A 14,516-nucleotide genomic window follows, 5' to 3' on the forward strand; every position below is an offset into this window, starting at 1 on the left:
GATAGAAGGAGATCCATAAGAAGGAAAACAGTGGTGAACAACATCACTGATATCTATCTGGTCCCTCCCCCCAGCATCTCTTGCACCTGCCCTGAGTGCTTTCATCATCTACTTGGATCAGCACAGTAGCCTAACAGGTTTGACTTTCTTTCCCCTTCCAAACCATCTTCCACATTCATCTGGCTGACATTCTGCTCCAAACTCTTCTGGGACTCCTTAGGTGTCTGCCAGATGAAGCCCATCATCTATCTGGTACTAACCCTTCCTTTCTCACTTGACACTTCAGGCAAAGTGTCCTCTTCACTTTCCCATGAGCATGTCCCATGTTCCTGCCTCTGGCCCAGCTCACATTGTCCATTCTGCATGGAGAGACTTTTCCTGACTGGTGGGCCCTTACGCAAACACTACCCACCCTGTAAGCCATTAGTGACCCTTCCTCCTCATATCTCATCCTTACCATGTGCCATTTTATATTGTAATTATTTGTCTCATTCCCTTACTAGACTTTAGCTTCATGAGGGAAGGGGCAGATGTAATGGGATCATATGGGAAGAGGATTGTCATAGGTTGAAGGGCTCTCAGATTCCATTTAATCTTACTCTTTCATTTTACAAGGGAAGAAACTGAAGCCCAAAGAGGGGAAATGATTTACCCAAGGTCACACAGGTAGTGAGTAGAAGTATGATTGGAGCCAGGTCCTCTGACTTCAGGGCCAGCGCTCTTTCCACTGTGACCTCTTTTCACTCCTTAGGACCCATCACAGTGCTCTATGTGTTTGTTGCCTTGAACTGAAAACTTGTCCTCAGTTTCAGTGTCTCTTGTCTTACCTCTTCTATCTTCTTTCGTAGAATAAGTTTTTTCCTTGTATGCTCCCTCTGTCTTTTCTCTTCCTCATTCATCCGAATGAGGTGCCGTTTTTCAGCAGATCGCTCAAGCTTCTCCAGCTCCCTGCTGATCATATCTAAATATCTGTGAGCAGAAATGCAAAGGGAAGCATTTTGGAGTCAACAATGATTGCTTTAAACTGTCTCCTTGGTTGGCTGCTGTTTCTTAAATCAATAGAAATCTATAATTAATTTTTATATGTTACTCTTCCTTGTTGTTTTTCTATAGTGTTGTGTTTATACTTTGTAATTATTAAGTTTGCAATTACACTTTTTGGGGGGGGTTTTTGGAAGGCTTTTTTTGCAAGGGTTAAGTGACTTGCCCAAGGCCACACAGCTAGGTAATTATTAAGTGTCTGAGACTGGCTTTGAAGTCAGGTACTCTTGACTTTAGGGCCAATGCTCTTCCTATTGTACCACCTAGCTGCCCCATGATACCCATTTTTAACAAAAAAGAAATGATGGCAGATCATTATTCATGACATGGCTAATCACCCAAACTTGTTTGGCTCTTGTTGTGGATGTTGTCTACCGCATTGATCTGAAAGCCTCCCTTGGGTAGGGGAGTCCTACCTGTGCCTTATTAAGCATTCTTGGTCCTGAACAGAATATGTGCCTTGTTGCAACAGCCATTTTCTTAACTGGTCAGCATCTCTGTTTGGGATTTGATTGTGTTCTTGGAGTTTGGTGACTTTCTTTTCAAGCATTTTCTTAAAGGAAATAGAATGATGGGTTAAGAAGGCCATGCTTCGCAGACATGTGCCATTTGTTATTACATCTACTACTTGGATTTGAGAGAGAAAACTGTGCCCCGCATATGGCTAAGAATTCAGTCATACTCCAGTTTAATTCAACTGATCCAAAAGGACATACTGTCTTTTAGGACACCAAAGCCAATCTATTTAGAATGAAAAACTGAGCAGATTGAGTTCTAAAGGTGGCAGAGAAGTAGGGAAAGAGAAAGAATAAGAGGTTAGGATACCCTTTCCCCTGGGATCACCTGGCTCTTCACGACCAGCTTCCAGCCCCTCTCATTTTCACCCAACACTCAATGGTGTGTGTGTGTGTGTGTGTGTGTGTGTGTGTGTGTGTGTGTGTACATACATACATATATACACATATACACCTGCATACACATATATAATATAGGAATTAATATAGTTTGTCTGGAAAGCTGGCAAGGGAGAGCAGTCCTCCAAAGGCTCTTCAAAAAGCCGACCTTGAAGTGGGAGTGAGCATGGAGTGACTGAAGGGTTTCAGGCAAAGGGGTGATATGGTCAGATCTCAGTAGAGAAAGCAGTGTGAAGGATGGTTCAGAGTGGGGATAGAGTGAAGCTAAGAAAGCCTGTTAGGAGACTGTTGCAATAGTACAAGTGGGTAACAGTAAGGTTTATACTAAGGTGGTGGCAATGGAACTAGAAGAGGCAAATGTGAGAGGTTAATGAAAGAAAGTAGTACTAAGTTTTCAAAATCTAGGAAACTAGGTAGTACAAAGCTGGAAAGAGAAGCAGGTTGTGAGAGAAATATAGAATTCAAACTCCACATGTAAGGTGGCAGAATTAGTATTTGTCTAAATCAGGGCTTCTTAACCTTTTTCTGGGATTCCTTTGGCAGTCAGCCTGGTGAGACCTATGGACCCCTTCTCAAAATTGTGGCTTTTTCATTTCATAAAATACATAGGAGTAAAAAAAATCCAATTTTATTGAAATATCAGTTATGTAACTGTCTTGAATTGTATTGAAATATGGTTGCAGAACATGGGGAAATGGAGGGAGTGTGGAATTTCTAGGAGGAAAAACAAGAACGTATCTGGAGAGAGGGTTCTGAGACTCCAAAGAGAGGTCAGGGCTGGAGAGATCAGGAAGTGTGTTACCTGCAGGGAGATCAAAGTTGAAGCCACAAGGGAAGAGAGTATATGGGGAGAAAAGGGTCAAAGACAGAACCTTGGGGAAAACAGTAATAATAACATTAAGGAATTGGAAAAAAGCAGAGAAAGGGTTAATTGGCTAGAATCAGGAGAGTGAGATATCACAGTTAACTTCATCAGCTAGGAGGCATATTGCTCATATCTTTTTTCCCTCCAAATACTCCTGAGCAAAATATCTTAAAGACCTGAGAAAAAAAATTAATTTTGATGTTTTACTTACTTGTTCTCTTATATAGTTTCTTTCAAAGTCTAATTTGAGGCTTGTCAGATACTGTCGATATTTATTAAATTCTTTTAAAGTGCATACAATCTAAAGAAAAAATATAAATTCAAGGTTATTATTTCTATAATAGACACCTCCCTCCAACAAATTTGAGGGCCACTTTCAAAGGCAACACTGAGATAGCTGCTGTATCAATAAGCAATTGCTATCCCTATGGTACCTGAATGAATGTCCTTGGCTAATATAGCAGATCTGATGATAACAAGTGAACATTGGATGAAAAGAGTTATAAAAATGAAACAAAATACCAATGACAAACTAAAATCAATGCAAATATACTGTATCAAGGTACAGTCTGATCTGGGAACCTTTTTGTTCTAGGTTTTTAAAAGGATCCAGAATCGCTTCTTTTGAATAGTGGCAATCCTACCTACATCTCTAATCATGGGAAAACCTTGCAGTAGCGTTGGAAGAAAATATCCAAGTGAAAACAGAGACTCTTCTCTTTGAACCACAGAGATCGTCTAATCCAACTTCTACCTGAGAGTGGAAGGAAGTCAGAAAACTGGAAGGTCTATGTACCAATAAGAAAAGGAAAAAAAAAGAAGTCTGCAGTTAATTAGATTGAATGAGATCAAGTCTTGCTTGTAATTGAAATTCTGCTTGAGACCCTCACCAGAAGGCAGCCTAGAGCACTTTCTGTTTGGAACAGGGCTTGCCGATCTCAATTACTGATCAAAGGCACAGAGAAGATGTCATTCTATTGGGAAAAAAGGCAGAAAGTAAGTCCACCATAAACAAAGCAAGCTTTGTTCAATGGCTGAACCTCTATAATCAAAAAAGCATGACCCAGCTTCAAGCCTTATGGGCAGCAAGGAGAACTGAAGTGTTTTCTGGAGAGCATACTATGCTTGTATTTCTGCCAGTAGCAAATAACAGCTGTTCTCTGTCCTAGAACAGGTGAATAGACCTAAAGAATAGAATTCTATACTTCAGGTTAAAAGAGAATGAAATCTTGTTTTGAAAAGGATGGCACAGTCTCAAGGAAGAATTGAAGAATTCTCAATTGAAGAAAAATAGCCAAAAGAGGCAATGGGGAATCCTAATGTGATTGAGGAAGGTGGTAGAAAGATGTGATCCAGAGAAAGAAATAAAGAAGGATCTTTGAATCTTTGGAGTTCTTTCCATGAAGGAAGGGGGACCCTCATAAGAGGAAGCCACTTCTTGAGTTCTAAAGCTTAACAATGTTCCCCAGGGGTCACAAGGAGAGCAGAACCCAGTAATGGATAGAGAAAATGATGAGTGAAGCCTGATGATGTTTCTTGGCCTTCTACTTCTAGAGAAGTACTGAGGTGCCTACCTATTGAGCTAACAGGAATCCTGAGCATGGATCCTGGATGGAACATTTTGGAGAGCCATCCAAAGTGACAGTTTCCTCTCACCTCTGGTAAGTCCCTTTGGATTGATGGAACAGTCACCAGGAGATGCCATTGCTAAGAACTGTGGAAAAACTGGCCAAGAGAATAAAGACCTTAAGGACTCAACTGGCATTTTCATAATTGCTACTGACTGAAAGTAGGGACTTCAAAAGAGAAAGATGGATCTGGAGAGTCAACATCTCACTAAGAAGATGTCTGAGAACACAGTGTGGGATTTCTAGGCTATACCTTAAAATATACTTTTCTCAGAGGGAACAAAATAGATAAAGGTGTAGGAAAGTTGTAATGCATAGGAAAAAGTTATATCCAGGTGAGATTACCTAAGAACATGGGGCAGAAAGCATGGCTCAGGCTCAATGGAGTGAGAAACAAGTGATGTGTTGTTGTGGTTATAAAATAAATAAAAATCATCTGAATCAAAAAGGGGAGGGGAATGTGGTGGTTAGAAGAGAAGGCTCAGGAAACCTGTCCTAGCCACATGAAATTGAGTGATTGAGGGTGGGGAAGGGGACAACTTCAACTCCCCAGAAATCTGCTGCTAGATAATCTGTTCCAAGCAGAACCACTGACACATTTGGGACTTGCCCTAAAGAGCACTTAATTCTTCAGAAGGCATAGCGAGCTACAATGGGGACTGATGTGCTCAGCCAGGAAGGGGAACTGCTTAGATCAAGAGGAATAAATTAGTTGTTGAAATTGAGATGATGAAACCTTTGTGTTGTTTAGTTCCTTTTCAGTCATGTCTGACTCTTAGTGACCCCATTTGGGGTTTTCTTGGTAAAGATACTGGAGAGGTTTGCCATCTCCGGTTCATTTTACCGATGAGGAAACAGGCAAACAAGGATCAAGTGACTTGTGCAGGGTCACCCAGTTAGGTGACTGAGATTATTAGCAAAGACGTAGAACAGTTAAGGCAAGCAAATGTTGAGCCTGAAGAAGAGATGGCTTAGGAGGGAATGTGAAAGTTATTCTCAAATGTTTCTGGGTTGTCATGTGGAAGAGAGCCTAGGTTTATCCTGTTTGGTCTTAAAGGGCAACATTAGTCACAGTGGATGGAATTTGCACCTGCTTCCCCAAAATGCAATGTGCTTTTTCAGGAGGTAGGCTCCCCTGCATTGGAATTCTCAAACAGAGACTGGAAGACTTGTTGGCAAAGTTGTAGAAGATATTTGGTTAGCTATGAGTTGGGCATGACCTATGAGATCTCATGTGACTTTGAGATTCCTTGAATTTAATTAAAAAAATATTGAACAAAATTGAATCTAATCTAACCATCCATCAGAAACATGAATCACCTAGCCTTTTCCTGTGTCCTCCTGTTGAGGAGAATGGAATGCCTCAAAAAGCAGTCCCAGCCTGTCCATTCTAGAATGGCTCTAAATTGTTGAGAAGTCGGGTTTTTTTTAATTAAGCTAACCTCTATCTTTGGTGCTTCCATTGTATTCCTTGATCTCAGTGAAGTTCTCAGGGTCCAAGAAGAATAAATCTAATTACTCTTTTTGGTAATAGACCTTCAAATATTTGAAGACACTGAGCCTTTCCCTTAGTACCCACTCCCCTGTTATATATACTCTTTTTTAGCTTTAACTGTGATTACAGAAAGACTAATTCCCAAAGAAAAACAGTAACATAAGAAACATGAAGGCAATAGATCAGATTTGTGTGGTTTCTCTTGACCCAAACATTGGGATGTAATCTATGTAATCACCTACTAGGCACTTACTACCCAACTGAATAAAAGATGAGACCTGAGCATCGAGTGTCGACCATGTCAATAAAACATTTACACAGTTTAAAAAAAAGAAAGACAACCCACTTTGTTATTGCTGGTGATGTAACCTCCTTTCTTTAATTGCTTCAAGATATCTTTACGCTTGTAGTAGCTACTTAAATGAGGATCATGTAGACTTTTGTATCTGGTTTCCAGTAGCCGACCATAAGGATCACTTAGGTTAAAACCATAAGAGGGCTGAAAAAGCTATAAACAGAGTTAGTTAAAAATATTAGTGACATAAGATTAGAAAAAAATACACTTTGAATTAACAGCATGACTGAAATGACATAGTGAGAATAAAGTATGCAATGGAAAGACTTCCAAACTCTGACTGATGCAGTGATTAATCATGACTTGATGTTAAAGCTTGCATTGCATATCTCAGAGAAGTGGTGGACTGCAGGTGCAGAGAAAAGCGTTCAGTTCAGACATCACCACTGTGATTTATTCTGTATGACTACTTTTTGATTATAAGGAAGAAATCTGCTGAGGGTAAGGGGGAGATAGTAATATTAAAAAAGAGAAAGAAATGATTTGTATAAGAACATTTGGTTTCTTTTCCCTTCTCTCTCCCCACAATGCTTCTTTCTCCTCATGCAATCACCATCACTGTACACTGAACACTGACCAAAAAAGGAAATGAGAGAAGAGGGGAAGAGAACAGGACAGACAGTTAATGTTCTAAGCCAGGACTGTTGCCCTCTTCTTTCCTTATCCCCACCCTGTCTCATCACTGTAGGAAAAGGAGGGTTACCATTGTCCTACATTAATAATCTTAAAATGAACAGTAATCTAGTCCACTGTGGGTCACAAATTGAATGTCCATGAAAATAGAAAAACTAAAAGACAAGTGCCATTGTTATGAATCAGAGATTTACCCTGGAGTCTCATCTAGAGCAGGAGCCTTCATTCTATCTTTCAGGCTTACTTGAAGATGTACAAGAGACTAAACACTAGTACACAGTGGCCTTCCAGAAACTGAAAGCCCACTTAGTGGTCCACAGGAATAAAATGCTCTCTGTCTCCGTCTCTATTTCTTGCTTTCCCCTCTCTTTTTCTGTCTAACTTTTTCTCTTTCCTTCTCTGTTTCTCTGTCTGACTTCTCTGTCTCTGTATCTCTAGCCTCCTTTCTGTTTCTGAATCTCTCCTATATCTCACTGTCTCCTTTCCAGTTTCTCTCTCTCCTCTTTCCATGTCTGTATCCTTTCCTTATGTCTCTCTTCTCTCTCCTCTCTTCATTTGTTTCTTTCCATCAGTCTGTTTCTCTCCTTTTGTATCTCCCTCTTTTTCTCTATCATCTTTCTTCCCTTTCTTGTTTGTCTACTTCTGTCTCTGTCCTTTCCTTTTTGTCTCTCCCATCACTCACCTTTTCTGTCTCTCATATCTCTATTTCTCTTTACTTTCCTCTCTTGTTTCTCTTCTGTTTCTCCCTCTTTTCTCTTATCTCTCTCCTGTACATCTTTGTAATTCTTTCCCTCTCTTCCTTCTGTCTGTTTCTCCCTTTGTCTCTGACACTCTATTTCTCTCTCTCCTTCCCAATCTCTCTTCCTGTCTTGTTTCTGCCACCTTCTCTTTCATTTTCTGTTTCTGTCCTCTGTCTCCTCCCTCTCTCATCTTCTGTCTTTCTCCATGTCTCTATTTTTCCTGTCTTTCTTTTGTCTCCTCTGTGTCTCTCTTTCTTCCTTTCTCCTCTCCTGTCTCTCTTTCTCCTTGATTCTATTTTCTTCTGTCACTGTTTGTCTGTGTCACACACACACACACACACACATACACACACACACATACATGGCCCTAAAAATCAAACTTTCATGTGAATGATACCCAAATCTACAGCAAGAACCACCATGTAAGTGCTACTGTCATTCTGTTAACTTTCTAGGAAAGATATGATTTACTTTCTGGTCCCACTTGTAAATTAGCTTATTGCCTGATTATGGGGGTTATTTTCACTAGTCGGATGGTGGCTATAGAACACAGAAGTTCCTTATTACCCCCCCCAAAAAAAACTATATATGAATTTGCTTTTTGGTTTGTCCTAGGTGGCATGGCCAGGAAGCAGGAATCCCATGACTGGCATGTCATTTTAGGATTGAATAGCAAGGGTTAGGAAAGTCCCAATATTTATAGAAATGATTTTACCTTTTCACTTAAATTTGTGGTGTAGAATAAAGTATTGCTTCCTGGGATCAAAGGCAGCTTGACGCCAAGAGGCAGATCCAGAAGTTGAGCAGCTCCTACTCCTTGAAACTGCATTTTGTGGGAGCTCTGTCAGAATAGAATTACATGGCTTTAGTGAATCATTTGTAGAAGAAATGAAATTCCTGGTGTTTCAATGGATGCCCAGCTCTGAAAGCATTATAGTGTCAATGGGTATGCATACAATTGAGTCTTAGGAAGGGAGCAAGGAGGGCATCAGTACCACCTCCAGTCGGTGAAGGAGGAATAGGGGGGAGGACAGCCTGTGCTTGTTAGAAGACATCTAGGCCAACCTCTCACCAGGAGCAGCCTCTTTAACAAGGGGATCATCTGGCCTCCGTTTGGTTACTCCCTGGACTTGTGACCTAGAACTTCCTTGTATAGTACCCTTAATGGCTACATGTCTTTCTTCCTCTCCTCACCTTCTCCTGGCCTGGTCATCTTAGTACAATGAGGTTCACTGCTTATTGGAGGCAGCCAATTCTCACTCCTCATCACACATTTTTCAGAGACAGTATCAAAATGTAGCTAGCTTGACTGGGGGAAGGGGTGCAGGCCTTTTGAGCTAAGGTCCTGGAAGTGGCACATGAGATGAGCAGGGAGTCCTAGCCTTAGACTAGTACATCATCTTTCTCTGCCACACTTATTACAGATCATTATAGTCAAACAATACTAGAATGCTGCCAAATAAATAGAAATATGGTTGTTTTGGGGGCGGCTAGGTGGCGCAGTGGATAAAGCAACGGCCCTGGAGTCAGGAGTACCTGAGTTCAAACCTGGCCTCAGACACTTAATAATCGCCTAGCTGTGTGGCCTTGAGCAAGCCACTTAACCCCATTTGCCTTGCAAAATCCTAAAAAAAAAAAAAAAAAAGGAAAGAAGGAAGAAATATGGTTGTTTTAATTGAGTTATCTTAGTAGGAGATTGGGGACATTTTGTCTGGTCTGCTTCTAAATATTTGGGTAGAGTTCAATTATTGCCCAAGATGCAAAGCTATTAATTACACTTCTGGTGACATCCCTAATTGAACATGTTCTTGTTCAGTTTTGTCCTGTGGGTCATATTGTCCTCGGAGTTTTCTTGGCAAACATACTGGAGTAGTCTGCCATTTCTTTCTCCAGAGGGGATTAAGGAAAAAATAGAGGTTAAGTGACTTGTCTTGGGTCACACAGCTGTCTGAGGCTGGATTTGAACTCAGATGTTCCTGATTTGAGACCCAGCACTCTATCTACTGAACCACCTAGTTGCCTTCTGTTCACATGATATTACTATATAAAGGGAGGGGAGAAATGATATATACAGTTCACACAGAAAATAATCATTTTAGATTAAAACACTGAAGTGTTGCTTGTTTCTCCTTTCTTTGTGGGTTCAAACATTTTTGTTAAACCCCTACCCGAGCAGCACCCAGGCCCAGCATCTGCTTGAAGAGTTTTTCTGAGGTGGGATTGTCTGGGCAGGCCAGGCTACCTGTGGAGAACTTTGCTTGTTCAAAAATTTTTGTTTACAATGAGTTGAAATTTGACTTTGCCACTTTTACCTATTTCCCCCCACTTTCTTCCCTAACCTCTTCTACATGCAAGCCCTGCAGATGTTGGAAGACAGCAGTCATCTTGGTTCCACTTCAGATAATGTTCTCTCTTCACTAGGCTAAACATCCCTAGCTCCTTCAATCTAGCTCTTCTGGAAGGGTTTCCAGTCTAGATTAGGTGACATTTAGAAGATGGCTATCTTAGCAGATTCCTGAAACTGTCCTATAATGTGGGAACAACTATTTCATTTTTAGCCAGCTCTGATTGGATGCTACACTCCCCTTCCTCTGTAGGAGTTCCAGATGACGGGAATGTAGGCATTACTACCGGAAAGGATTGTACAGGGCATCTAGGGCAGCTATACCCATCATTTTTTTTTTTTTTTTTAGGATTTTGCAAGGCAAATGGGGTTAAGTGGCTTGCCCAAGGCCACACAGCTAGGTCATTATTAAATGATTGAGGTCGGATTTGAACTCAGGTCCTCCTGACTCCAGGGCCCATGCTCTATCCACTGCGCCACCTAGCCGCCCCTTATACCCATCATTTTATAGGAGAAGAGACAATGAGGGATTATGGGGAGAGGTTGAGTGAAGGCAGGCCTAGGACCAATGGGCATAAGGGACTCACTCAGTATAAGGGACAAGTTCTTAACTCTGAGAGCTATCCAAAAGCTGGCATTATGGGGAAGTGGGGGGGTGTCCTTTCTCTCCCTCTCCCTCTCCCTTTCCCCCTCCCTGAGGTCTTCCTGCAGAGGCAGAATGGGTTTGGAAGGCGGAGCCTGGTTTGGGGGGCGGGGCCCAGACTGGGGGAGGGCTCCCGCGCTTGGGAGGCGGTGCCATCTGAGCTTGGGGGCGGGGCCCGGGATTGGGGAGGGTCCCCGAATCGGCGCCAGGTGAGCTTGGGGGCAGGTCTCCGGGCTTGGGAAGGGCCCCAGGGGTTGGGAGGCGGCGCCAGGTGAGCTTGGGGGCGGGGCCCAGGCTTGGGGAGGGCCCAATGGGTTGGCAGGCGGAGCCTGGAACTGGGAGGCGGGGCGCGGGGTTTGGGTAGGGCCCCAGGGGTTGGGAGGCGGTGCAAGGTGAGCTCGGGAGCGGGGCCCGGGGCTTGGGGAGGGGCCCCGGGATTAGGAGGCGGAATCAGGTTGAGTTTGGGGTCGGTCCCGGGGCTGAGAGAGGGCTCTAGGCGTTGGCAGGCGGCGCCAGGTGAGATTGGGGCCGGGCCCGGGGCTTGGATAGGGCCCCAGGGGTTGGAAGGTGGAGCCTGGCACTGGGGGACGGGGCCCGGGGCTTGGGGAGGGCCAAAGGAGTTTGCAGGAGGCGCCAGGTGAGCTTGGGGGCGGGGCCCGGAGTTTGGGTAAGGGCCCAGGGCTTGGCAGGCGGAGCCTGGGTCTGGGGCCGGGGCCTGGGTTTTGGAGAGGGCTCTAGGCGTTGGCAGGCAGCGCCAGGTGAGTTTGGGGGCGGGCCAAGAGCTTGGGGAGGGCTCCAGGGGCTGGCAGGAGGTGCCAGGTGAGGTTGGGGGCGGGGCCCGGGTCTAGGGGAGGGCCTCAGGGTTTCGGAGGCGGTGCCAAGTGAGCGTGGGGGCGGGGCCCTGGGTTTGGGCAGGGCCCCAGGGGTTGGCAGGCGGAGCCTGGGTTTGGGGGGCGGAGTCCGGCGCTTGGGGCGGGTCTCCGGGCTTGGGAGGCGGTGGTAGGGGAGCTTGGGGCCGGGGCCCGGGGCTTGGGTATGGCCCCAGGGCTTTGCAGGTGGAGCCTGGGACTGGGGGGCGGGGCCCGGGTTTTGGAGAGGGCTCTAGGCGTTGGCAGGCGGCGCCAGGTGAGCTTGGGGGCGGGGCCCGAGGTTTGGCCAGGACCCCAGGGGTTGGCAGGCAGAGCCTGGGTATCGGGGGCGGGGTCCGGCGCTTGGGGAGGGCCAAAGGGATTGGCAGGTAGAGCCTGGTGAGCTTGGAGGAGGGGCCCGGGGTTTGGGGAGGGCCCCAGGGCTTGGCAGGCGGAGTCTGGGTCTGAGGGGCGGGGCCCGGGTTTTGGAGAGGGCTCTAGGCGTTGGCAGGCGCCGCCAGCTGAGATTGGGGCCGGCTCCTGGGCTTGGGGAGGCCTCCAGGGGCTGGCAGGAGGCGCCAGGGAGCTTGGGGGCGGTGTCCGGGAATAGGGGAGGGCCCCAGGGTTTCGGAGGCGGTGCCAGGTGAGCTTGGGGGCGGGGCCCTGATTTTGGGCAGGGCCCCAGGGGTTGGCAGGCGGAGCCTGGGTTTCGGGGGCGGGGTCCGGCACTGGGAGGCGGTGCTAGGGGAGCTTGGGGCTGGACTCGGTGCTTGGGGAGGGCTCCAGGGGTTGGCAGGAGATGCCAGGTGCGCTTGTGGGCGGGGCCCGAGGTTTGGGCAGGGCCCCAGGGCTTTGCAGGCGGAGCCTGGGTCTGGGGGCGGGGCCCGGGTTTTGGAGAGGGCTCTAGGCGTTGGCAGGCGCCGCCAGGTGAGCTTGGGGCCCCGCACGGGGCTTGGGGAGGGCTCCAAGCGTTGGCAGGAGGCGCCAGGTGAGGTTGGGGGCGGGGCCCGGGTCTAGGGGAGGGCCTCAGGGTTTCGGAGGCGGTGCCACGTGAGCTTGGAGGCGGGCCCCGGGGTTTGGGCAGGGCCCCAGGGGTTGGCAGGCGGAGCCTGGGTTTCGGGGGCGGGGTTTGGCGCTTGGGGTGGGTCCCCGGGGCTGGGAGGCGGTGCTAGGGGAGCTTGGGGCCGGGCCCCGGAGCTTGGGGTGGGCCCTAGGTGTTGGAAGGTGGAGCCTGGGACTGGGGGGCGGGGTCCGGTGCTTGAGGAGGGTCCCCGGGGTTGGGAGGCGGCGCCAGGTGTGCTTCGGGGCGGGGCCCGGGGCTTGGGGAGGGCCAAAGGAGTTGGCAGGTAGAGCCTGGTGAGCTTGGGGGCGTGGCCCGGGGCTTGGGTATGGCCCCAGGTGTTGGCAGGTGATGCCTGGGACTGGGGGGCGGGGCCCGGGTTTTGGAGAGGGCTCTAGTTGTTGGCAGGCGGCGCCAGGTGAGCTTGAGGCTGGGTCCGGGGCTTGGGGAGGGCTCCAGGGGTTGGCAGGAGGCGGCCGGTGAGCTTGAGGGTGGGGTCCGGGGCTACGGGAGGGCCTCAGGGTTTCGGAGGCGGTGCCAGGTGAGCTTGGGGGCGGGGCCCGAGGTTTGGGCAGGGTCCCAGGGGTTGGCAGGCGGAGCCTGGTTTTCGGGAGCGGGGTCCGGCGCTTGGGGAGGGTCCCCGGGGCTGGGAGGCGGTGCTAGGGGAGCTTGAGGCCGGGGCCCGAGGTTTGGGCAGGGTCCCAGGGGTTGGCAGGCGGAGCCTGGTTTTCGGGAGCGGGGTCCGGCGCTTGGGGAGGGTCCCCGGGGCTGGCAGGCGCCGCCAGGTGAGCTTGGGGCCGGGCCCGGGGCTTGGGGAGGGCTCCAGGGGTTGGCAGACAGAGACTGGTACTGGGGGGCGGGGCCTGGGGCTTGGGGAGGGCCCCCGGATTTGGCAGCCAGCGCCTGGTGAGCTTGGGGGCGTGCCCCGGGGTTTGGGGAGGGCAAAAGGGGTTGCCAGGAGGCGCCAGGTGAGCTTGGGGGCAGGGCCCGGGGATATGGGAGGGCTTCAGGGGTTCGGAGGCGGTGCCAGGTGAGCTTGGGGGCGGGCCCGGGGTTTGGCCAGGACCCCAGGGGTTGGCAGGCGGAGTCTGCGTCTGGGGAGCGGGGCCCGGGTTTTGGAGAGGGCTCTAGGCGTTGGCAGGCGCCGCCAGGTGAGCTTGGGTCCGGGCCCGGGGCTTGGGGAAGGCTCCAGGGGTTGGCAGACAGAGACTGGTACTGGGGGGCGGGGCCTGGGGCTTGGGGAGGGCCCCCAGATTTGGCAGCCAGCGCCTGGTGAGCTTGGGCGCGTGCCCCGGGGTTTGGGGAGGGCAAAAGTGGTTGGCAGGAGGCGCCAGGTGAGCTTGGGGGCGGGGCCCGGGGATATGGGAGGGCTTCAGGGGTTCGGAGGCGGTGCCAGGTGTTCTTGGGGGCGGGACGCGTGGTTTGGGTAGGGCCCCAGGGCTTGGCAGGCGGGGTCTGGTTCTGGGAGGCGGGGCCCGGGTTTTGGAGAGGGCTCTAGGCGTTGGCAGGCACTGGAAGGCGAGCTTCGGGCCGGGCCCGGGGCTTGGGTAGGGCCCCAGGGGTTGGCAGGTGGAGCCTGGGACTGGGGGGCCGGGCCCGGGTCTTGGGGAGGGCCCCTGGAGTTGGCAGGCGGCTCCAGGTGAGTTTGGGGGCGGGCGCGGGGCTTGGGGAGGGCTCCAGTGGTTGGCAGGAAGTGCCAGGTCATCTTGGGGGCGGGGTCCGGGGCTTGGGGAAGGGTCCCTGGATTGGGAGGCGGAATCAGGTGAGCTTGGCGTCGGTCCCGGGGCTGGGAGAGGGCACCCAGTGTTGTCAGGGGATGGCAGGTGAGCTTGGGGTGTGGCCCGGACTTTGGGTATGGCCCCAGGGCTTGGCAGGCGGAGTCTGGGTCTGTGGGGCGGGGCTCGGATTTTGGAGAGGGCTCTAGGCCTTGGCAGGCGCCGCCAGCTGAGA

General features: G+C 49.3%; 1 protein-coding gene and 1 long non-coding RNA gene across 13 annotated transcripts in view; one reads left to right on the forward strand and one right to left on the reverse strand.

Annotated features, from left to right (window-relative positions):
* FSIP2 (fibrous sheath interacting protein 2) overlaps nucleotides 1–14,516 on the reverse strand; it is a 99,002-nt gene that overhangs the window by 79,096 nt on the left and 5,390 nt on the right. For all 12 annotated transcript variants that reach the window (XR_012472743.1, XM_074208126.1, XM_074208122.1 and 9 more), the window contains exons 2-6: nucleotides 8,387–8,512; nucleotides 6,290–6,451; nucleotides 3,032–3,121; nucleotides 1,458–1,594; nucleotides 828–969 (exon numbers count right to left, since the gene is read on the reverse strand). Coding sequence is in view for 11 of the 12 variants with exons in the window: in XM_074208126.1 (XP_074064227.1) it covers nucleotides 828–969; nucleotides 1,458–1,594; nucleotides 3,032–3,121; nucleotides 6,290–6,451; nucleotides 8,387–8,512 (657 nt within the window). In the remaining variant the exon portion in view is untranslated. The remainder of the gene's footprint in view (nucleotides 1–827; nucleotides 970–1,457; nucleotides 1,595–3,031; nucleotides 3,122–6,289; nucleotides 6,452–8,386; nucleotides 8,513–14,516) is intronic.
* LOC141503034 (uncharacterized) overlaps nucleotides 13,669–14,516 on the forward strand; it is a 75,858-nt gene continuing 75,010 nt past the window's right edge. The window contains exon 1 of the long non-coding RNA XR_012472746.1: nucleotides 13,669–13,717. This is a non-coding gene — a long non-coding RNA (uncharacterized LOC141503034). The remainder of the gene's footprint in view (nucleotides 13,718–14,516) is intronic.

Source organism: Macrotis lagotis, chromosome X (genome assembly GCF_037893015.1).
Source record: "Macrotis lagotis isolate mMagLag1 chromosome X, bilby.v1.9.chrom.fasta, whole genome shotgun sequence".
Taxonomy (NCBI): domain Eukaryota; kingdom Metazoa; phylum Chordata; class Mammalia; order Peramelemorphia; family Peramelidae; genus Macrotis; species Macrotis lagotis.